The 23,086-nt window shown below is 45.0% G+C and overlaps 1 protein-coding gene across 1 annotated transcript; it reads left to right on the top strand.

The window, feature by feature from the left end:
* The first annotated feature begins 579 nt into the window (after positions 1-579).
* Positions 580-22,658, top strand: FAM83D (family with sequence similarity 83 member D). Its single transcript, XM_063114644.1, has 4 exons — positions 580-1,062; positions 14,197-14,364; positions 18,965-19,089; positions 21,312-22,658. Exons 1-4 carry the CDS (start codon positions 586-588, stop codon positions 22,297-22,299), a joined length of 1,758 nt encoding a protein of 585 aa, XP_062970714.1. The 5' UTR covers positions 580-585; the 3' UTR covers positions 22,300-22,658.
* The last annotated feature ends 428 nt before the right edge of the window (positions 22,659-23,086 follow it).

The raw sequence follows: 23,086 nt of genomic DNA on the forward strand, positions 1-23,086 counted from the left end.
ACGCAGGTGATAGAGGCGACATGGTTGACCACATCCAAGTTGTGAGAGCGCAGTCAATGTGCCCGAGAGCAGAGCAGGCGCCAGCCTCTCGTCCTTCCCTCTGCCTAGGCCTGGCCACCCGGGGCCTGGCAGGGCTGCGCTGTGCAGCAGCCGGCAGGGGGCGCGCTCGGACGGCCGGGGCCGGGCTCTCGGGCCTGTTTAGCCTCCGCTGCCCGCACCTCCGCCCGGGGCTCCACGGCCGCTCAGGCGCGGCTTCTCTCTCTAGCTGACCGCCAGAGCTCGGTTCCCCGCAGGGAAGGAGAGGGACCGACTACGTCGGGGAAGATACAGAGTAGCTAGGTTCAAACTCCGCTCAGCAACTCCCGCAGTGGAAGCAAGGGGCGGGTCAGGCGACGGGGCAGCCAATAGCACACCAGGGGGCGTGGCCGTGGCTGCGTACGTCCCGCCCCGTCCCTCCAGAATGGCAGCCAATGGGAGAGCCGGGGCGGGGCGGCGCGGCCAATGGAGCGGGCAGGTTTGATTCAAAGGTGCCTATAAAGCGGTCCCGCACGTCTGGCCCAAGCACCGCCGCGTCCGAGCGCCAACATGGCTCTGTTGTCCGAGGGGCTGGACGAGCTGCCCACCGCCTGCCTGTCGCCGTGCGGGCCGCCCAACCCGGCCGAGCTGTTCAGCGAGGCGCGGCGCCTGGCGCTCGAGGAGCTGGTGGCGGGCGGCCCCCACGCCTTCGCGGCCTTCCTGCGACGCGAGCGCCTGGGTCGCTTCCTGAACCCCGACGAGGTGCGCGCCATCCTGCGTGCGGCCGAGCGGCCTGGCGAGGAGGGCGCGGAGGCGGCGGCCGAGGACTCCTTCGGCTCGTCGCACGACTGCTCGTCTGGCACCTACTTCCCCGAGCAGTCGGACCTGGAGCCACCGCTGCTGGAGCTCGGCTGGCCCGCCTTCTACCAGGGCGCCTACCGCGGTGCCACGCGCGTCGAGGCGCACTTCCAGCCCCGCGGCGCGGGCCCCGGCGGCCCCTATGGCTGCAAAGACGCGCTGCGCCAGCAGCTCCGCTCGGCGCGAGAGGTGAGCCGCCCGCCCGGCTCCTGGGGTCCGCGTCGGTCCCTGTCGACCCTCTTCAAGAATAGGAAATCGAGGCCTGCTGGGAGCGAGGGCCGGGCCCGTTACCTCCTCTGCCCCTTTCTGTATGCACGGGCCAGGTGGACCCCAGCGTCCACGACTCACCCCACTCTGCGTGTCTCCCTTCGGTCCTGGGTCCCCCTGGCCTTTCCTAGTGGCAGGGGAGAGTGGGAGGTGCCTCCGTCATCGAGGATGCGAACTGTGCCTGGGTTCTAACGCCTGACATTCGTATCCTCTGGGGGAGGGACCAGAAATACTCCCACTTCCAAATTTCAGTTAAAACCAAACCAGATTGCCAGTTTTTCTGGCTGTTAGCCAACACTTGGTACTACTTCAGGGGCTTCTTACGAGACGCATTATCTAAGAAGAATTTACCTAGGGAAAAGTTCCTGAAAGATTGTCTAGAGAGAAAACTATGGGGCATTAGGAATCTATTAATACTAGTCTCTTCCACGTGTCTTTCGTTGTGGAAAGCAAATAATACAAGAGTGGCAAAGTGAGAGCCCTGCCCCTTTCCCTCCTGCCACAGATGGAGGGGAAATTGCTCCTTTTGTGAATGAGTTGGGGGCGTTGCTTTTCCCTAGGCTGGGTCTGCTCCAGTTAGCAGTGGCCTCCTAAAATGCAAATGCCCCTGCATTAGGCCGGCTTCTCTATTCACAGTGGCTTTGGGTCCTATTTTCTCACTCTTAGTGTGGCATGGTGTTGGGGTGCAGTGAGAAGTCTTGTCTGCCTGCCAACCAGTATGAGGCTGCAGCAGGGTGCTGGGAATCTGGGGATCAGGGAAAAAGAATGCAATGGACAAGGTGGGAGGGACAGGTAAGGGTATGGCAGCTAGACACCTAGTCCAGAGCCATGGTCAGCTGCCACATTGCTTGTGGACTGACAGTGCCCAGCTTCCTTGCTAGCTACCTGTGCCAGGGCATGGAGGTGAAGTCCCAGGCCATGGTAAGACTTAGTAGGGCTGGAACCTGAGTGTGTCTGACTATGGGTAATATATTTCTGCATCAAGTCTGGGAACAAGCCCCGACTCTTAGGAGTGTTTCTGATAGGTGTTTACCTGACTGCTGGAGTTGCAATGTTAATCCATACAGTGAGTTAGGGTCTTGCCTTTAGGGAAAAGGATGTGGTCTCCAGCTAGGCGAGCATTAGCCTTGTGGTGCTTGGGTAGGCTGAGGGTCCGTTTGATACTGCAGACATTTTACTTGTGGGTTCAATGAGATTAAAAATATGGGAAAAGGCAAAATTGTGGGGTAGGTGTGCATTCCCAAAGCTCACCTCCAGGAGGAGAACTTGAACACTTGGAACTTAAGAAAAGGAAAGAACGGATCTCCAAGAAAAAGAGATATGGATTGCCCTAGACTTTTGCCCAGTCCAAATTTTAGTGGTAGTGAAAGGGCACTGGAGCTAGAGGGAAAATATCTGTACACTCACGTGCTGGCCTTAGAAGGGGATCGAGGCTGGAGCTCAGACTCTCCCCCTTCCTGTGGGCATTTTGTGATACTGACATTCCTGGGTAGAACCTCCTGTCCCGTTCTGTCCTCTAATCCAACTATATGGATCTGTCCACTAATCCAAGAAACAATCCACTGTTCTCTCTGAGATTCTATATATGGAACCTGGGCAATTTTAACTGAGAAAGGTGGTTAAGTTACCTTTAAATCCAATGAGTATTTTCAGTGTATCTGCCATATGCCAAATTATTTGCTTATTCTGTATCTACTTCGTATTGTACACTACCAGGAGCTGGGGTCAAGAGAAAGGCATAATTCTTGACTGCACTGGAGAGTGTACAGTTGGCTAGTGAAAAGCAGTGAGGAGTTTGCTGCAGGAAGTGGGGGAGGGGTAGAAGAAAGTGTTTGGAGTGGTGCTGATCTCAGAGTTAGGTCCAGGAGGATGGGTGGGGTTTGCCAGGCCCAGGGGATAGGGACAGGACCAGAAGTGTGAAAGGGCCTGGCATGTTTGGGGTCAGCCAAATTCCCCATAGCTGGAGCAGAGAGTACATGATGGTTAGTGGTAGGAGAGGAGGCTGAAGGGGAAGACTGGAACCAGACTGTTGAGTGCTTTGCACACTACTGAAGGAGCAGTGGGGAGCCATTGAAGGTTCAGAGGGAGGAGGGGAGCATGATCAGATTGGTGTTCCCTTGCAGCAATTCTTGTGGAAGCATGGAGGATGGGTTTGAGAGTGGTGAAATGTGTCCAGGACAGTTATAAGGAGGGGGCCAAAGGGATCTATGTACAAGAAGAGGGTCTATGCTAAGGCAGTGCGGGCAGGAAAAGTTTTAGGTAGAATTGACAGGACGCGGTGATTAGATAGCCTGGAGGCAGACGTGGTGGGGGGGGGAACAGGACAGTAGGCAAGGCTAGGAGAGGAAGATACAGCAAGAGTTAAGGAAGACTGAGGTTTTTTAGCTTGGGTGGACAGCAGTGCTACCAAACTGGAATACTGGAAGAATAAGGCTGAGGGTAAGGGATGCTGAGATGAGCTGGATTTGAGAAATGCTGAATTTGAGGTCCCAGAGACCATCTCTTTTGGTTTTTTTAAGAAAACAGTAATGCCTTTTGCCTGGCACTGTTCTAAGTAATCCCAAGGTAGGCACAATTATTATCTCCATTTTATAGATGATAGAATGGGGACATGGAGAACTTAAATTGCTCTGAGGCTGTTCAGCCAGGGGATGATGGAGCCAGGACTCAAACTGAAGCACAAGAGTCTCCTAACCACTCTTAGCCACGACGCTCTGCTGTGTTGCCATGTGTGGGGATAAGGAGCTTGTCCTCAAGTGGACAGAGACATATGGGGGAGAGAGATAATAGAGAGCTAATCTAGTGGCTGGTCAGGTGCTGCCACTCTATGTAAAGGCATGCATTGTGTATATGGGGAATGGCTGTGTCACTCTGGCCACATATTTTGAAATCTAGTACCTGTGACAGTGAGGATCATGAAGGTGCACGCCTCAGGCTGTTTTCAGGATGAGATGAGAAGCTGTTCTGCATCTGTGTTCCAATGGCTGAGGTACTTAGTGATGATATGATTGAGCACTTTTCAACAGGTCAGTTTTTGTGCTAAACCCTTTTCCTGGATTATCTCATTTAACCCTCCTATCCCTGGGAGGAGGCCACAATGAAGAAGAGAACAGGCACAGAGAAGTTAAGTTCTTTGCCCAAGATCACACAGTGTGGGACAAAGCTGGGCTGAAGCCTGAGTCTGCCCTGCTCTGCAGCTGATGCTCTTAATCCCTACTCTACACAGCCTCCCTGCCATGAGGAAGGATTGGTACTTGGGTAGTTTTCAGCAGGCTGAAGGTTTTTGACAGTTTCTTAAGATTTGCACTTTTAATTTCCATGTTGCATATTCTGTAAACAGGAAAATGACAATGATAGTACTAGATCTGCCCTTTTCAGGAAGAAGACTGGACTGGGGTGGTTGGTTTTAAGAGGAGGCGGCAATGAGCTAGCAGAGAACCTTCTGAACTCATCAGGTGGGGAAGGCGATTAATGACACCAGCATATAGGTCCCTGGGGTTCAGGTTTTATAAATTAGCATGTGTTTTCCCCTTCCTGGAAAGATAGAATCAGATATATATTTTTGGTACCTGGAGCAGAAGAAGTATGTGGGAATCTTTTGTTGGGCACATTTAGGAACTTTGAATTCCATGTGAAGTATCCTACACAGTGACACCAGAGGTTGGGGTCGGGCTGCACTAGAGCAGGGTCAGACCTAGGTGTTTGCTCCCTGCAGCTCTATCTTCCCTGACTGAGGAGGTGCACCAACCTGCATCTTCAGGCCTGGCTCTGGAAGGAGTGTGGATAGGAGCTCCATGACCAGGGTTGGGCACAGGAAGCCAGGGTTACTTAGTGGCAGGGCTTAATCCTGGCTTTGCAGCCTGAATGGATAGTTCTGGGATAGGTTTTATCCTGCAGCTCTCTGACCACACAGAATCACCCAGGGCATCTGGCACATAATAGGTGCTCAATAAATACTGTGGAGGCCTATTATATGTACCTTTACTCATGCAGCTACATGCTTTTGGGGGAAGAAAAAGGACAGAGAGGGAGGGCAGAGGTAGGAAGGAAGAAAACCAAATAGTTCAGGTGATTCTCTCTGCCTTTCTACTGAGCAAGGATTTGTCCCTGGGTGGGAATGACTGGGGTTGTGAATCTGCCAGCTCCCCCATTGGCTCGGTTTCTGCACACCTTTCATGCCTTTCAAATTGTGGGCATCTACCACACTGAGGTACATGTTTAAAAACATGATTTATATATAGCATGGCTTGAATAAGAGCTGACTGCTTACCTGGTTCTCGGAGAACTTCACCAAAGCTGGAGGAAATACTGCTTTGGACCTTTTGAGAACCCCTATGTTTGCTTCCTAAGGAATTTTTAGGATAATTTTGAACTATATGGGATTTTTTTCCTTATGCACTTGCTCTAGAATCTATGCCTATTCTACTCTATCCATTGATGGATTATTCCCTTCTTTGTCTCTATTGCCCTGTGAATCAGCATTTGGCTGGGCTGGGGCCCCCTTCCTGGAATAGCGCATCACCTCATTTGGCAATGGGCTTATGATGTGGATGTCTGGCTATTCCTGGTTTCTGAACGGGAGTTCATGGCAAAGCTCATCCTCCCCGGAGGTTCCTCACTCCTCAGACCCATCCTTCTTGCCATCTACTTATTCCCTGCATGCTTTACTTCCAAAGAGGCAACCTTTTTTTTTGCAAGACCTCACCCTTCGGCATCCTTTTGATAACCTGAGCATTAGTGGCAGTGATCATTGCATTGACAAAGAGTCCTGCCAGGAGGAGTAGCTGTTGAGGAATCTGTTGGGGGCTCCTGGTGTGTATGTGGATGTATCCAAATTAAGGCTTTCGTGTTCTTGCTTAACTCTCTTCTGTGTTACAGTAGAAACTGTGCGGTGTGATCAGTTCCTGTTGTGGATGCCCATGTCAACCCAGAGCAGGGTTTCTTAACCACATCACTACTGACCTTTTGGGCTGGATAATTCTTTGTTCTGGGGGGCTGTCCTGTGCATTGTAGGATGTTGAGTAGCATCCATGGCCCCCACTCACTAGATGCCAGGAGCATCCCTCCCATCCAGGTAGTCATGACATTCAAAAATGTCCCCTATTGCTCAAGAGTCACAGAATTTCTGTTTGGGGTGTTGAAAGAGTTTTAGAAACATATAGTAGTGATGGTTTTACAACATTTGAATGTAATTAATGCTACCGAATTTTACACTTAAAGATTATTAAGATGGCAGATTTATGTTATATATATATATATATATTTTACCACAATAAAAAAAAGTCTCCAGACATTGCCAAATGCCCTCTGGGGGCAAAATCACCCCCACTGGCCTGGAAGTTCTCACTAATGCATCATTTTGGGATGTTACCCATCAGACTGAAGTGTCACTACTGTTTTCCCTTCCTTTTGATTTTATGTGCCAGGTTAAGGATTTAGAATCTTTAGCCATTTCTTTTCTTTTTTTAACTGTGTTAAGACATCCATAACAAAATTTGCCATTTTAACCATTTTTAAATGTACAGTTGAGTGGCCTTAAGTGCATTCACATTGTTGTGCAGCTGTCACCGCCATCCATCTTCAGAACTTTTTCATTTTCCCAAAGTGAAACTCTACGCATTAAATGCTAGCTCCTCACTTTCCTCCTCCTCGTGACCCCGGCACCCACCATTCTACTTTCCGTCTGCCATTTCCTTTCCTTATTCTTTTTTCCTAGCATTCGTCAGACAGTAAGGAAGCTGCGGGATTCTTTTCTGACTCCTTTATGGATACAGGATAAATTCTCTCAGAAAAAACAAAAATCAAAAAAACAAAATGTAATGGATATATTAGCTTTTTAAAAATCTTTATGCAAATGTATAACCTCTGAAGGGGAATTTGGCAATATCCAGCAAAGTTTCAGTTATAATTACCTGTTGCCCCAACAATTCCATTTATATTATCTATCCCAAAGATACACTGGCAGATGTATGCAATAGGTTATTTGTTGTAACACTAATTATAATAGCAAAAGACTAGAAAGTCCTCAAATGTCCATCAGTAGAGGACTGGTGAATAAATTAGTTCATCCACGCAATGGAGTACCCTGCAGCTCTAAGAAGGAATCATGACTGGCTCTCTATTCTGAAATGAAGGGTCTAGAAGTGCACTGACCAGTGCAGTAGCCATGAGGCACATGTGGTTATTGAAATTTAAATGAACTTAAATTAAGTACATTAAAAATTCCGTCCCTCTATCATCTCAGAAGGTTCTGTTGGACTGCAGTAGTCTAGAACATTGTGGTATGTTTTGCTTTTATCTACGTGGGATATGAACATTCATATACATGTATACATAATACATATACTTGTTTATATCAAACAAGGTTTATATATACCTACACGTACTTGCTTATATTTAAGAAATTGGAAGAATAAATCAAAAATGAATTGAAATTATTATCTTAATAGGGAGGGAGAAAAGGAATGGATGAGGATGGAAGGTATCTCCCAATATACCTTGTTTTGTAGACTGGATTTTGGAACCAGCCACATGTATTACGTAATTATAAAATAAAAACTCAAAATGAAAATCCCTCCCTGCCCCCCAAAATTGCCTGATGCTTTCCCCCTACTTTTGAAAAGCCCTGCCTGACTGTGCCTGACTGTCATGCTGGAACAGTACAACAGAAATGCAGCTGCATGTGGTCAGTCCCTCTGTGGGCCAGTGAGAATTGTCCCCCCATTTCCTGGAGAGGCACTGTACGACTCCGCAGACTGCTCCACCAGCACTTTAATCTGACACTTAAATTGTTAATTTTTTAATAACAGCCTGTGAAACATAGGGAAAACAACTTAAACAAATTTAGGTTTTGCTGTGGAAATTTACATTCTTTTTGTTTTTAAACCCTGAAGATGATATAAAGAAGTTATTTAAAGATTTTTAAAGAAATCCTAAGGAGACCATTTCTGTTCTGTTAAAATATGTAATATCTTTTGCCTTTTTAGCCAGAGGGTGGCTAGGTGAGTAAGTGGCAAGAGCACTGGGGACCTGAAGAAATTGATGGGTGCCATGTGGTCAGCATGGGGGGCTCAGCGGTCAGGCTGCTGTTGACCATTGCACAGGCTAATGCATCTGAATGTATGCAGACCTTGAGTAGAATTCCAAGCATGTTGTACATCTGACCTTCCTTTATGACTCCGGGTGGGAAGGGAGGGAAACTAAGGTACACAGGGAAGGGGTAATGGACATGAACTTCCTGCTTCATGTGAAAGAAGAGCTGGAATGAGAACTGGAATGACTGGCCCTGAGTGGCCCCTTTTTTTTTTTTTTTTTTTTTGTCTTTTTTCGTGACCGGCACTCAGCCAGTGAGCACACCGGCCATTCCTATATAGGATCAGAACCCGCGGCGGGAGCATCGCCGCGCTCCCAGCACCGCACTCTCCCGAGTGCGCCACGGGCTCGGCCCCTGAGTGGCCCCTTGAGGTTGCATGTGTGCCTTGCCAGAGCCCAGACCAGCCCAGGGAGGGGGCATGAATCACAGACTCTTCAGAGCTGGAAGATGCCTTGTTTTGAGGACACTGAGGCTCAGGGAGAATGGCTTGCCCAGGGATAGGGGCAGAACTGGGACTAAGAATATGAGTAGCTGCCATTTGAGGGCTTTCTATATATAAGCCAGAAACTGCCAAGTGTGTACATGGATTCTTTCATGGGCTGAACCACCAAACACTATAAGATAGGTAGCATTATTTGCGTATTATAGAAGCCAACAGAACTTAATATGCTAAAGCATACATGGCTCTTGAAAGAGGGGGAGCCAGGGCCAAGTCGGGTCTCATTCTACAGCCTATTCATGTAACATCAGTGCTTCCACTTCTGGATTAGTTAGCAAGACTGCCTGCAGAGAAAAGGTGCCCTGTGTTCCAAGTTTCCTTGATGTTTCTACTATTAATTATTTTGTGTTATTATTAATCATCCTCCATGGTGGGCTAGATCCCATGTACTTTGTGGGACACTCTACTGATCCTTTCAGGATTTATTCCAAGATCCCAGTCATTTGAACACTACATATTAGACTTGTTAGGAATAATATTTAGTCTAGCACTTTTCTGATATTTAGATGGCTCCAGAGTCACAGACCTGGGTTGAAATTCCAGCCCCTGCATTTCCTTTACTGTGCTACTTTTAACAAGTTACCTATCCTCTCCAAACTTTAGTTTTCTCATCTGTAAATTGGGGATAACAGTTGGTGGGGTTTTGAATCCTCTAGATAACTCTTTAGAGCTTTTGTGCAAAAAGACAAGTGAAAAAGGTTCCAGTTCTATGTGACAAGTATAAAAAGGGTTGGTGACCTTCCCAAATATGTGGTGAATACCACAGTGATTTCTGCTCTCAGACTACATTAGTCTCCAAGTTTCTTGGTACAGATCAGCAGGGGATAGTTGGCGGTACTGAGAGGGTTGGGACTGCAGTTTGTTACCCAAGAGGATGTGGGTAACTCGACATAGGTGTGGCTGTTCCAGATGTGGCAGGAGAAGGACAGGAATGGTGTGGGGTATGGGCAGCAGGCTGGCATCCAGTCACTGAGATACATACAGATGGGCATTGACCCTGTAGACTTTCAAAAGTCAATACTTGCACAGCTTTCTGGCCCTGTGAGAGCAGGTGGGCTTTGTGCAGCCCTAGCTGGGAGATGGCAATGCCCACTGTGACCCTGGGCACCTGGGGGGTACGAGCTGCTTGCCTTCTGGATGTGTCTCCTTTGTCCATCCCACATCATGCCTTGGGGAGTAGGAGTATTGGCCAATTTCTGCACCATCTTTGAAGTCCTACTGTACTTTTAGGGCCCAGCACCCTGCAGCAAGAGCACCAATACCTAGGAGATGTGTCCTAGTGACCGTTGCTCAACTCAGTGAAGAGACTGTTCCTTCAGAGATTCAAAAAGCCCCAGGTCTAGCTTAACTATGTAGGGCTTGCTTGCATGAGGACTGGAGTGGGGAGAAGTAGGGGAGTGGGGACAGGGCCTTGACAGAACCTGCTGATCCCTTCTAGGCATGGGCTGGTTCTCTCCTGCTTTAATAAGAAAAGAGGAGGGAATGTTGGGTATAAGGATAGTCAGGGGAAGAATAAACCTCCATCAACCCTCTAAACACTCTGAGGGTGTTAGGGCTCAGCATTCAAATCCAACACACAGGAAAGATTGAGGCTTTAAAAGCAAGCAATGAAATGATTAGAAAATTATATACTTACTCATCACATAACAAACGTGTTGTGCAATTGTTTTGTTAAACGGTGCATCAAAATTCAGTTTGGCAAGCGCCTGTGCTGTGGGCCCTGGTCTCAGATGCCTGCCTCCATCAGCCCTCTCTAACAATGCCAACTGAGCTGGATTCTTCTGGTCTCTGTTCCATAGCAGTGGAGGGGGCAGTCCATTGGTTCTGTCACTCTGTGTTACCCCTAGCTTTTCTCCTGTCTCATTAGATGGGGTTCTCGGGGACAGGGATTGACCCTAGATCCTCAGGCTCACACTGACTATTTGAAAGCAGAGTGGGAATCAGAGAGGCTAGCAGGAATCTGTGTGTTCCTCGTCAGCTTTCTCTTGCGAGCTCTACTCTCATTCTTACACCTGTTACTCAAAACCCCCTTGTGATGGTTTACTGCCACCTCAAAATCAGTTTTCAAAGTCTGTCTCAAGTTTTCTTTTTCTGTTTCTGAATTCTGTGGCCCTGAGCCTCTCTCATTCCCTCTTCCCACCGCTTCTCCCTCCTTTTTCCTCTATTGCTTGGCTCTCCCACAGGCCTCTTTCTCTACTCTGCAGCCCTCATTTCTTCTTGCCTGGCCTGTCATCAAAGCCTCTATCACTGATTTTCCTTCTTTTGGTCTCTTGTCCTCCTAAATGTTTGCTGCTGAAGTTGGTTAAACTAAAACATATCCAAGTGACTGCTGTGTTGCGGGCACTGCATTGGAGGAGGTTGTAGCAGATCACTGCCCTAAGCCAGCCTCTTCCAGAAGCAGTTTCTTCTGTCCTGTTGGATTGATCACTTTGAACTAACTCATTTCTCTTATACAGGCAGTGTGGGGAAGGAGGTTTAATATTGATTGATTGACATTCAAGACCTTGTATGTTCTTGCTCATTCATCCATCGTTCCCAGGCATGTCCTGTTGCTCCCTTTCATGAATACTGTACATTCCAGCCCAACTGGTACATACCCCATCATTTCTTCCCTCTTCTTCTGTCACCACATGGCTTCCTGCTGGTATGCCCTCCCCTTCACATCCTCCGTGTCCTCACATCCAAATCTTGTCCTTATTTGTGATTCAGCTCAAATGCCATCTCTTCAAGGAAGCCTTCCCTGCTCTTATCTGGTAAACATTTGAGTTCCTGCAGTGCATCTACCACTGCAAGGGAGATGGTTTACTATCTCCCCCTCCCCCCAGCACCCTGAAGTATTTCCCTGATTTAATTGCTTCTTGCAGTGCAGTATGTACCATTTTGCTTACTTGCATCCCATGTTTTCTTCTTGAGGATAGGTCAGTCTATGTCAAATTCTTCATAGCCTCCTTTCTGCCTTGTACAGACTTTAGTCCATAGTAGACTCTGAAGAGGCAATGGCTGCATAATGGAGCATCTGTTGCATGCCTTGCCCTGAGCTAGGTCCTTTCCGTGCTTTGTCTCATTTAATCCTTACCACAGCCCTTTGCTGTAGTGCTGTTGTTATCCATATCTTCCAGAGGAGGAAACTGAGACTCAGAGAAATTAAGCAACTTGCCCAGGGTCACACAGCTAATAAGTGGCAGAGCTGGGTTCTATGTCCAGGTCTTTCTTCCTGTTAGCCTCTACTTTATGTGACCTGAGTGAATGGGATGGATACAACTCTCAAAATGGGACATATAAAAATCATTGGAGGATATAAACTTCTGAAGATGCTACCGATTTAGAAAGGACATTTTATTTTTAAAATCATTCTGAGGGCTGGCCCATGGCTCACTTGGGAGAGTGTGGTGCTGATAGCACCAAGGCCACGGGTTCAGATCTCTATATAGGGATGGCTGGTTAGCTCACTTCGGAGAGCCTGGTGCTGACAACACCAAGTCAAGGGTTGAGATCCCCTTACTGGTCATCTTTAAAATAAATAAATAAATAAATAAAATTTTAAAAAATAATAAAATAATCACTCTGTTCAGTGGATTTTAGTCATGCCTTTACCAAGAATAGCTCAACCAGGGCACCATCAAGATCAGGGAAGGCAGGGAAGGGCAGCCAGGGAGATCACTGGTGTTCCCAGACCCCCTCCTAACAATGCCTTCCCAGGAACTGGCATTTCAAGGTCCCACATCTTAGTAGATGAGAGCGTGAAGTGTTGGAGAAAAACAGCAAAATTGCCTCTTTGTCCCTGCATATCTTCTTTAACCCCCAAATCCTTAAGGAGTAATGATGTCAGGTACTGTCCTGAGTCCTCTGGGGCCACAGAGATGAATCAGTCCCATTCAAAGGCCTCTGCTCCAGTAGAAGGGGTGAGACCTATAAATAAATAATCTTAACATTCAGAAAAAGAGTTAATGTGATTCTGAGAGACACAGGCTTTCACTGTTGAAGTTGAGAGGAGGGAGAAACCCTTACAGCTCCAGATTGCAAAAGAGCTCATGAGACTTGGCTTCCTTAGTTAACACCCCCAGCTTCTGACTTGGTTTGTAGGGATTTGCTTTTAAGCCTGGGTGTTTTGACACCCCAACTACTCTGCCAGGAGTATAGCTGAGGGCCATGGTTTTAGCCTGTGAAGGGTGCGATTAGAGGCTTTGCGGCCAAAGCAGCCTCTCTTTAAAAGAGTGAGCAAAGCTGGGACCTGGCAGATGTCTCCCTGCGTTGAACTGCTGGGGCATCTCAGACTGTGGACTGGGAAGGTGAATAAGCAGACACTAAGGGATCCTTTGCACCTTGCACTTTATGTAACATAGTCATTTAGTTCTTGCTTCAAGCCTATTTTGCAGCTAAGGAAACAGACATTTGAAACAGCTATAATTTGCCCAAGGATGCATAGCCAAGAGGCAGCTGTTCACTGTAATCTGATGTTGGGTGTGGAAAATCAATTAGAGCACTAGTGGAGCCATGCTGTCGGGGACAAGAAAGGACTGGTCTGAGCTTCAGGGTGGAATCCTTAGGAAATATTTGCATGTTCTTGTGGTGGGCTTGCCCTGCGGGCAGACTCCAAAGAACTACAGAGACCACGTTTTTCAGCGGTGAGGTGAGTGCCATGGAGGTCATTTGGGTGGATGCTGTACAGCAGATGCTGACAAGCCTGGCTGGTGAAGAGAGTAGAATGTTGGGAGGAGGTGGTATGTGCTGTTAGGGAGGCAGAAGGTGGGAGAACCTACGTGCCTGGTTTGATCGGTTTCAAGCTATGAGTTAGTAGTGGATGAGGTGGGCCTTTCTAGATCATAATAAAAATATCAGAGATTATGAACCAAAATCAGACAAAAATCAAAATCATAGACTTAGAGAATGTTACTCCGAGAGAGGGCCTTAGAGAGAATCTAAGGTTTGATTGATTTGTTTTACAGACATAAGAAACGTAAGGCTAGTAGGGAAAGCAACATGCCTAAGACGACAGTGTGTGAGCCACAGAACCTAGACAGCTTGCTGCTCTGAATCAAGCTGTAAGACTGGGGTTTAGTAAAGGAACAGAAGTCAGATGGAACGGTGTGGAGGAGAGTGGTTGGAAGGCAACTTGGAGTGTTAGCTGGGCCAAGTCAAGATTTGTAGGATACATGGGGGCTGGCTGTTTAGCTCAGTTGGTTAGAACACAGCCTTATAACACCAAGGTCGCAGGTTTGGATCCCTGTACTGGCTGGTCTCCAAAAAACAAAAAAAATTGTAGGATACAGGGGCCTGAGTGTCTTCAGAGATGGCAGAGAGTCCATGGTGAGGGGAAAATTGATGTGGCAGAAGGAGAAGGAAGGATAACTGTAGGATGGGATCCTTTCCCTGCTCTGCCAGGGAGTGCAAAGTTGAGACACCAAGTTGTGAGGTGGTGGTCTCATGAGCTGACAGCTTGCTCTTCCCTCTGCTCACCTGCTAGGTGATTGCGGTGGTGATGGATGTTTTCACAGACATCGACATCTTCAGAGACCTGCAGGAAATATGTAGGAAACAAGGAGTAGCTGTGTACATCCTTCTGGACCAGGCTCTGCTCTCTCAGTTTTTGGATATGTGCATGGATCTGAAAGTCCATCCTGAGCAGGAAAAGGTTTGTGGCGCACTATTTCATTTTCACCGCAGTCAGCAAGTGTGACTGAGCATGCATGATCTACAAGGCGGTTGGTGGTGGCATCCCCATTTACAAGTGAGGGAACCAGGTCCATGAGCACAATCATATGCCTCAAGTCCCACGGAAGACGAACAACATCTGTGACCTGACACTTCCATCTTCAGTGTCTACCCAAGAGAAATGAAAAAAGGATTAAAAAAGATGTCCACACAAAAACTTGTATATGAATGTTTATAGAAGCATTATTCATTACAGTGAAAAGATGGAAACAGTCCAATGCCCAGCATCTAATAAACAGATAAATAGTATGTTGTCTGTTCATACAGTAGAATATGTTTCAGCCATAAAAAGTAACGAAGTGCTGATGCATGCTACGACATGGGTGAACATGCTAAGTGAAACATGCTCAGTAAATGAAACCAATCACAAAAGACCAGAATAGGGCAATCTATAGACAGAAGGTAGATTACTGGTTGCTTAGGACTGGGGTTGGGGGCTTGGAGGGATGTGTGGGATGCTAGCTAAAGGATACAGACTTTATTTTTAAGGTGATAAGAACATTCTAAAACTGACTGTGATGATGGCTGCATATATCTTTGAGTATACTAAGAACTACACAATTTTACACTTTAAACGGGTGAATTGTATGGTGTGTGAATTATATCTCAAGCTGTTAAAAAGGAAAGAAATGACAGTTGGGAGTCATAACCTCAGCCTCTCCTCAGAACTGTGCTATCTTCTAGCAGAGTACAGCCAGGGCCACTGATGGCAGAGGGCCTGGGGGCTGCCTCGGAAGCTGCTGCTTTGGCAGGAGCTCCAGTGGGCTCCGCTTTCCATCATAGCGACTGCTGTTTGTTGAGCTCCTACTCTGTCCTCGGCAGTGCCCAATGCTCTTGACAAATATAATGTTACTTTATCCTCACAGCAGCCTGCTCAGGTAAGTGCCACTATCCCTTTGTTTTAGGTCAGGAAATGTTGACACACAGAGGCCAAGTGTCTACATCTACAAAGTAGTGGGCCTGGAGTATGATGCCTCTTCTGTCTGCCTCCATTCCTCATTTTGTGTTCATAATCATTGTCACATACTGCTGCAAATTTCTTATTATTATAAAATTAGACTTTATGTCCTTTTCTCTGATCATGAAAATAATTTGAGTTTAAGTATTTAGATGTAAGGCTGTACAACTTCGTATGTTTAGTGGAAAGAGGCAATAAAAATAGTCATTTATTATAGGATTCTTTTTTCTTTTTTAATTAAGCAACTTAACCTGTTCATCACCTATTTGAGCACCTACTATGCACCATGTACTGTTCTAGGTAGTATTAGAAATAAAGGAAGCAGCAAAAGGAACAAAGAATTTGGGCTTTGGTACCATAGGTCACTGCATGGGAGACACTAATTACCTTGTTATTATCAAGCAATTTGGTTTGCAAAATTTTGGCTATTTAACTTCTCCCACAGAGTTCTTGTTGGTTGGTTTCTCTAATGATAAAATGGAGGATTGGGTTTAATTAGGTAGTTACTAACCTGTCACTGGTACTACTAAGCAAATTTGTAGGGAGGTAGGTTTGGGGCTTAGGGATAAAATGAGACGAGACAGCCATTGACCCAACAGTCAATTAAAAGATGAGATCAGGGGGACCCAAGGAAAACGCTGGTCAGGCGTGGAAGAGAGTATTATCATCTAACCAAATATTCAGCCCGTGAGTGCTCTCATACAGAGCCAGGTGAAGAAATTGAAGGTGTCAATGTTTAATTTCAAGGCGCTCTTTCTATAATTAAGGCTGTGTGTTAGGAGTGGAAAATCACAGAATAGTTCTGGCCACAACTTTGATCAAGAGACTGGCTCTGATTCATTTACTCAGCAGAAATCTAGGAGTATTTACTGACTCAGTTGTCCACTGTTGGTTGCTGCCTTCAGGGGTACCCAGATCCTTGGTAGAAGGGATTGAAAAGGAGGTCTGTACCTCTGGCCTCCCCAATTTTTGTAGTATCTTCCTAGGGAAGCACTGCCTTCCCCAGCTGCTTCTCTCACCTGTGCGTGTCTGTGCTGGTGAATCTGTGCCCTCACAGAGTGGGGGCAGACTTCCTGCCCTGGCCCTGCGGCTAGTTCAGAATGTTGGGTTGTCCTGTCTGCAGGAACTTGGTCACTCATTTGTGTGTGGCTGCTCAAAAGTGCTTTGGCCACAATCACAAAAGCCTGCCTGACATTCAGATATGTCCCAAAGGGAAAGATACACAAAACCACACCTAAATCTGTCCGTAGTGGTATTTTTTCTTATGCTTGTTATTATATGTTGATCCTTTAAGACTTGGCTCAGAAGTCATCACCTCCTCCAGGAAGCCCTCCTTCTGCCAGTTACAAGTGTACCTCTATGAAATTTCTTGTTTGTTTTTTTTTTTTCAATTTTTATTTTTAAATAATTTGAGATTTACAAAGAAGTTAAAAAATAGATAAGGAATTCCTGAATACTGTTTGCCGAAATTCTCCAAATATTAACATCATACAAATCTTAGTATAAGTATCAAAATCAGGAAATAAACGTGATATAGTACTATCTAATCTACAGACCTTATAAAGGTCACCAGTTGTTCCACTAATACCCTTTTTTCTAGTCCAGAACCCTATCCAGGACTGTACGTTGCATGTCGTCTTAGCTACCTTTAATCTGGAGCTGTTCCTCCATCTTTCATTGTCTTTTAGAGTTTTGATACTTTTTTTTTTTTTAAAGATGACCAGTAAGGGGATCTTAACTCTTGGCTTGGTGTTGTCAGCACCATGCTCAACCAGTGAGCTAACTGGCCATCCCTATATGGGATCCGAACCTGTGGCCTTTGTGTTATCAGCACCACACTTTCCCCAATGAGCCACGGGCCAGCCCGTAGAGTGTTGATACTTTTGACGAATACTTGCCAGTTTTCTGTAGAATTTGGTTTTGTCTGATGTGTCTTCATAGTTAAATTCAGATTATGCATTTTGGTAAGAATCACAGAGGTGATATTATGTCTTGCCATAATTTTTTTGCTTTGTATTTTGTTTTTAACTTTTTATTTCGAAATATAGATTCATAGAAGTTGCAAAGACAGGAAAGAAGTTTCACGTATTCTTTACCCAGATTCCCCAATGGTTGCATCTTATGTAACTTATAGTACAGTATCAACACCTGGAAATGGACATTGGTACAATGTGTACATATAGTTCTGTGTCATGTTATCACACTTGTACAGAAGACACAGGACTGTTCTATCAAAAGATCTCAGTCATACTACATCTGTATAGTCACATCCATTCCCCTCTGTGTGCCCCCGCAAAACTTTAACCCCTGGCAACCACTCATTTGTTCTCCATCTCCATACTTTTATCATGTAGACACTGTTATATAAATGGAATCATACAGTATGTAACCTTTTGAGATGGGCTTTTCTTCACTCAGCACAATGCCCTTGAGATCCATCCAGGTTGTTGCATATATCAGTAGTTCCTTTTTATTGCTGAGTAGTATCACATGGTATGGTTATGCCACAGTTTAACCATTCCCCCATTGAAGGACATTTGGATGTGTCTAGTTTTTGACTAATATGAATAAAGTTGCTATGGATATTTGTGTAGAAGTTTTGTGTGGACATAGGTTGTCATATCTCTGGGTGATGTTATGTCTTGCTGTATAGTTTCTTAATCATTCAATTAGTTTTCTCTCTCCTCCTCTAGTCCTTGAATGTAAGAAGCGTGTCTTATTTCTGTTGTCTCAGGGCTTGGCACATAGTAGGGACTCCCTATGTTTATGGAATGAATGAGAAAGTCAAACAAAAATCTTAAACATTTAATTTGAATGTATAAGATTTCTAACAATATATAGCTACTGGCTTGCTCCAAAGAATGAAGATTGTCTTAGTATTTTGCATACATTTACATATGTCATTTTACAGGAATAATTATGTCTACATGTTCAGTATATAGTCCCACTATACTACCAGTGTACCTTTTTGGTAAATATGTTTTTGTGGGAGATGTGACATTGCTGATTAAGCCATGTATCATATGAGTGTTTCTGCCTCAGCAGTCCTGTGTTAGAGAAGGCTTGTCCTGTGTTCCTGTTCTCTGTACCCACCATTGTGTGGGGTAAGTGAGGATGAGCTATTATTCATTAGTGATGCCATCAAACAAAAGAATAGAAGTGTCAGCTTAGTTTCTTTCAGTCTTTGTTAAAATGTTATTTATTACTAGCATGTTGTCTTTGATGACTTTATCCCCCACATTTTGTTTCAAAGTTATTTCTTGGATTCTGTTGTTTAATCTCCCAAAAAGGTATGTCTTCTTTTAGAATACATATACACATGAACTAAGGCTGTCAAAAGTAAATATAAGAAAACGAAAGAAGAGAAGTACCCTTACTTAAATTCACAGAGTCATCTGGTGATTATACTGTGTGTGTTGTTACTAAATTGTGGCTCTAAGCCACGCATCTGTCAATAAGTTTGAAATTGTAAACTAAACCCTCTTGTATTAATTGTTTGTTTTCACTTGATGAGCGTCACTGAATTGTTCATTTATTTTTTTTCCCACTCCCTCACCTACAGCTGATGACAGTTCGGACTATTACAGGAAATATCTACTATGCAAGGTCAGGGACTAAAATTGTTGGAAAGGTTCATGAAAAGTTCACGTTGATTGATGGTATTCGAGTAGCAACAGGCTCCTACAGGTAAGTTTCTAGCCCGTCCATGGCTTATTAATCTAAACTCTTCAGAAGCAGCATGTAATATAAAGGCAAAAGCATCTTTTTCCTCTCAATGAGAGCCTTTACTGCCAAGCATTCTGATATGTGTGCATCTGTGTTTGTGAGTTGGTTAATCAAAGCCTCCTTCTGTTGAGGCAGTCACGGTGGGGGTCACTCCCCCTGTCTTGTGCTCCACAGAATTAAAATGTAGTGGTTAAACTTGCCATGAGACCACTCAATCAGAGAGTCCTAGATCCAAGCCTTGGCCCAGGCCTGTAGTAGATGATTAGGGGTTAACAGTGACACACACAATCTCAAATGCTGGTTCCTCTGGGATTTGGGCCCCACTGGTCTGGCTCATTTGAGAGTTAGAGCAATGGCAGGCATCAGCATCATTATCCAAGGCTGTCACCTTTAGACTTCGATTATTCACCTTGCTTCAACACTTGTCATGTACTGCTTTAGTCTAGAAAATACTGACCTTGTTTCTGATCTCACCTCTGCAGTCTCCTTTGGCAATGGCATTCAAGGAGAGAGCAGGGAAGGTGGACAGAGGGTGGAGGTAATGGGTGGTTAATGCTAGGCCTTTTTACTCATGGCTCCAGGATCGTGTGCCTTGCCATCTCTGCATGAGAGATTATCTGATGATATGCATGAGGTGTGTGTGTAGAATTTAGAGAAGAAAAATTCATTTTTGAGGAAACACACATCCACTGAGTGCTAATTATATGTCAGCACAGGGCAAATGTGGACATGTGAAGGTTTATGGAAGATCAAGAAACTTGCTACCTTTCTTTTAAAACAGAAAGTACTGTCATTGCTCAGAACAAAATTTAGACTCTTTCTCAAGATTTCCTTTTGTAAGAAGTTTATAAATAACAAGAGGAAACTAGATTTTCACCCAAAGTAGAATTTATTAATGAAACTTGGCTCCAAATTGTTTTTGGCTATTCTAAAATATAAAAATATAAAAACTACCCTCTACAGATCAAATGTGCTACTACTGATGACCATGATAGCTTCCATTTATTGAGCACATTTCATAATCCTGGTATTGGATAGGTGCTTTGTTCACATTATTTCATTGAAGGTTTTCGGAAGAATCTTCCTTCTCAGGCTTTGAAGGCAGATCTCAGGTGGAATTTGCATTAGCCAGGATTCTTGGTTGCAAGAAACTGAGATGATACTATGTTTTATGATCTCTCATTTAAAACATTCTACTTCTGGTACAAATTTCTGTATCAGTGGGGTGATTGCAAGTGTCAGAAAGCTAACTCAAACTACTTTATGCAAGATGAAACTTATCAGCTTGCAGAATTTGAAGGTGTAGAAAGGTACAGTTGGCTTTTGGCTCATCTTGACCTAGGGGCTGTACACATTTATCAGAACACTATCTCCTGATTCTGCTTTTCTCTGGTTTATCTTTATTCTCAGGTAGGCTCTCCCTTTGAAGGCATATATCCTGGCTTATCTACATGGTCTTTAGTAACTATCTCCCAAAGAGACAGACTCTTTCATCACTGGTATCAATCCCTGAAAAGTGACTTGGCCTTGATGGGATCATGTGCTCACCAAGGATGCAGAGATAGGAGACTGGTCAGCCTGCCCCTACTGTGATTACAGGGGGCACATAAAGGAAAGCTTTCTCGGGTGGGGTAGGTGTGGGTTCTGTTACTAGAGGAAAGAGAAGGGATTGCTGGACAGGCAGGGGCACATGGCTACTAATCGGTTCTAAACGTGTTTTGAGCAATGGTGTCATTGTTAGAATAACAAAGCATCTCTTTGTGAAATTGGCAGCACTGGCGGAGGCAGCAAGGAGCACTAGCAATTTGTAGGGACTGGGGCCTAATCCAGGGTCTACACACTGGTTCTCCAATATGCCATCTCTAGTTGATTTCCTCACCTCTGGCACTGTCCTAAATATTTCAGAAGCCCTTTCTAGGTTTTAAAAACTCTGAGGCTGAGGACTGTGTAGGTGTTAGTGTGTTGATTAAATGGCTGGCCTTTTTACTTTCTTGTTAATGCATATATATGTTATGAACATATGTTAGGGCTAGTTGAATTCATGCTAAATGGTAGGTATGAGATTACCAAAGTTGTGACCCTTATATGGCAGGATATCTGGGCTTTATTATTCAGATTGATAGTAAGTAGACTAAAAGTCCTCATCCTTACCAGTTTCTGTTTGTTTGTTTTTAATCCTTAAGTTTTACGTGGACGGATGGCAAATTAAATAGCAGTAACTTGGTAATTCTGTCTGGCCAAGTGGTTGAACACTTTGATCTAGAGTTCCGAATTCTATATGCTCAGTCAAAGCCCATCAGCTCCAAACTCCTGTCCAACTTCCGGATCAGCAGCAAGTTTGACCATCTAGCTGACCGAAAACCACAGTCCAAGGAGCTCACGTTGGGCAACCTGCTGCGGATGCGGCTGGCCCGACTCTCCAGTACTCCCAAGAAGACGGACCCAGACCCAGAGGTGCCCTCAGAGGGCAAGGCAGAGACCAAGCGCTGGGACTCTGAGTCCTCCACCATTAGTGAGGAAGACTACTTCAGCAGCCAGAAGGATGAGTTAGAGGACAGAAAGGCGACTGATGCCACCACTCAAACAGAGCCAGGAGAGGAGATGCCCGTGCCCAGCATGAGTGAGGTGGGAACACAAACCAGCAGCAGCACAGTGTGTGCAGGCACCCAAACCGCAGTCGCCACCAGGGTAGCGAGCTCCCAAACCACGGTGTGTTCCAAGTCAACCACCACCCAGACCGATGTGGATGAGAACATTCTCTTTTCTCAGGGAACCCAGTCTAAAGAAGGGTCACCACTATCGAAAATGTCCGTGTCGAGATCTTCCAGTCTGAGGTCTTCATCCTCTCTGTCTTCTCAGGGTTCCGGGGCAAGCTCCATCGGCTCCCACACTTCCCTCAGAGCCACTGCCTTCCACAGCCCCGGATATCCCAAGTACTCGGGCACCCCCTGCTTGGATCTGTGCTTGAGCGACTCGTTTAGAAACTTGAATAAAGAGCGGCAGTTTCACCTCACTGGTGTCAGGTCCCGCCTCAACCATATGCTGGCCATGCTCTCAAGGAGAACATTCTTTACTGACAACCACCTTGGCTTTAATCCTGGAAATTTTACCAGAGCATCAGCTAATTTGCTTGTTATTAGAGACACAGCACTTTATCCTTCCTATCAGTGACTGCTCAGTGTTCAGGCTCCTGGTTTCAGCCAGACTTGTAGTAGACATTATCAGAGCTTCCTGCTTTATAAAGTATCACATGTCCCCAATTGCCTTTCTTTCACCTAACTTTCAGTCACCTGGTCTGTCTTTGAATTCTATAAGCTGCATATTATTTTACATGCTTTTATTTTATGTTTGTCATATACAGACCAGGTATTGGTTTTATGGCTTAAACACTATGGGTACAGTTTTTTGCACATTTTTAATATTGAGAGAATTAAAGAGAATATTTAGGTGTTCTAAGGTTAATTCAGTAAGAGATAAAATATGTTTTGTATTTTTCTTGATTTGCATGCTCCTTTGTTTTAGAGGTTTGAATGACCAGTGTTTTTATGATCAAAATCCTATTTAGAAAAACTTCCTTAATTGTATATCTCTTTAGAATATCTATGTTCTTAGCATTAAATTGATATAGACAACTTTTGTTTGATTATTTGAGTACTCGTTTTTGCTCTCTGGCACTTTTTAACTCTAGGAATATGTCACAAATATATGCATCTAATAGATATCTATGGAATTTTTAAATTTTTTTTTAGTGTCAGGGTGGGGAAGAAGTAGATGATTCAAATTGGAGAAGAGAAAATATATGCACTTCAAGTTAGAAGACATAAAACTAGTATCAGTGTCATACCTTCCTTACCATTATGAATATTGATGTTGCTCTGTAGTTTGACTGAGGAAGTTAGCCAGAAATAGCAGCCCTTTGCTTTTCTTTTTTCAAAGAAAAAGCCTGAGCTATTTTGTT

The sequence above is a fragment of the Cynocephalus volans genome, chromosome 1 (genome assembly GCF_027409185.1).
Source record: "Cynocephalus volans isolate mCynVol1 chromosome 1, mCynVol1.pri, whole genome shotgun sequence".
In the NCBI taxonomy this organism is placed as follows: Eukaryota; Metazoa; Chordata; class Mammalia; order Dermoptera; family Cynocephalidae; genus Cynocephalus; species Cynocephalus volans.

What these genes read in the sequence shown, in the direction of transcription:
- FAM83D (XM_063114644.1), top strand. Translation starts at nt 586, where the DNA reads ATGGCTCTGTTGTCCGAGGGGCTGGACGAGCTGCCCACCGCCTGCCTG. An exon ending in AGCTCCGCTCGGCGCGAGAG is followed by an intron (nt 1,063 to 14,196) that starts GTGAGCCGCCCG and finishes CTCACCTGCTAG; the next exon opens with GTGATTGCGGTGGTGATGGA. An exon ending in TCCATCCTGAGCAGGAAAAG is followed by an intron (nt 14,365 to 18,964) that starts GTTTGTGGCGCA and finishes CCTCACCTACAG; the next exon opens with CTGATGACAGTTCGGACTAT.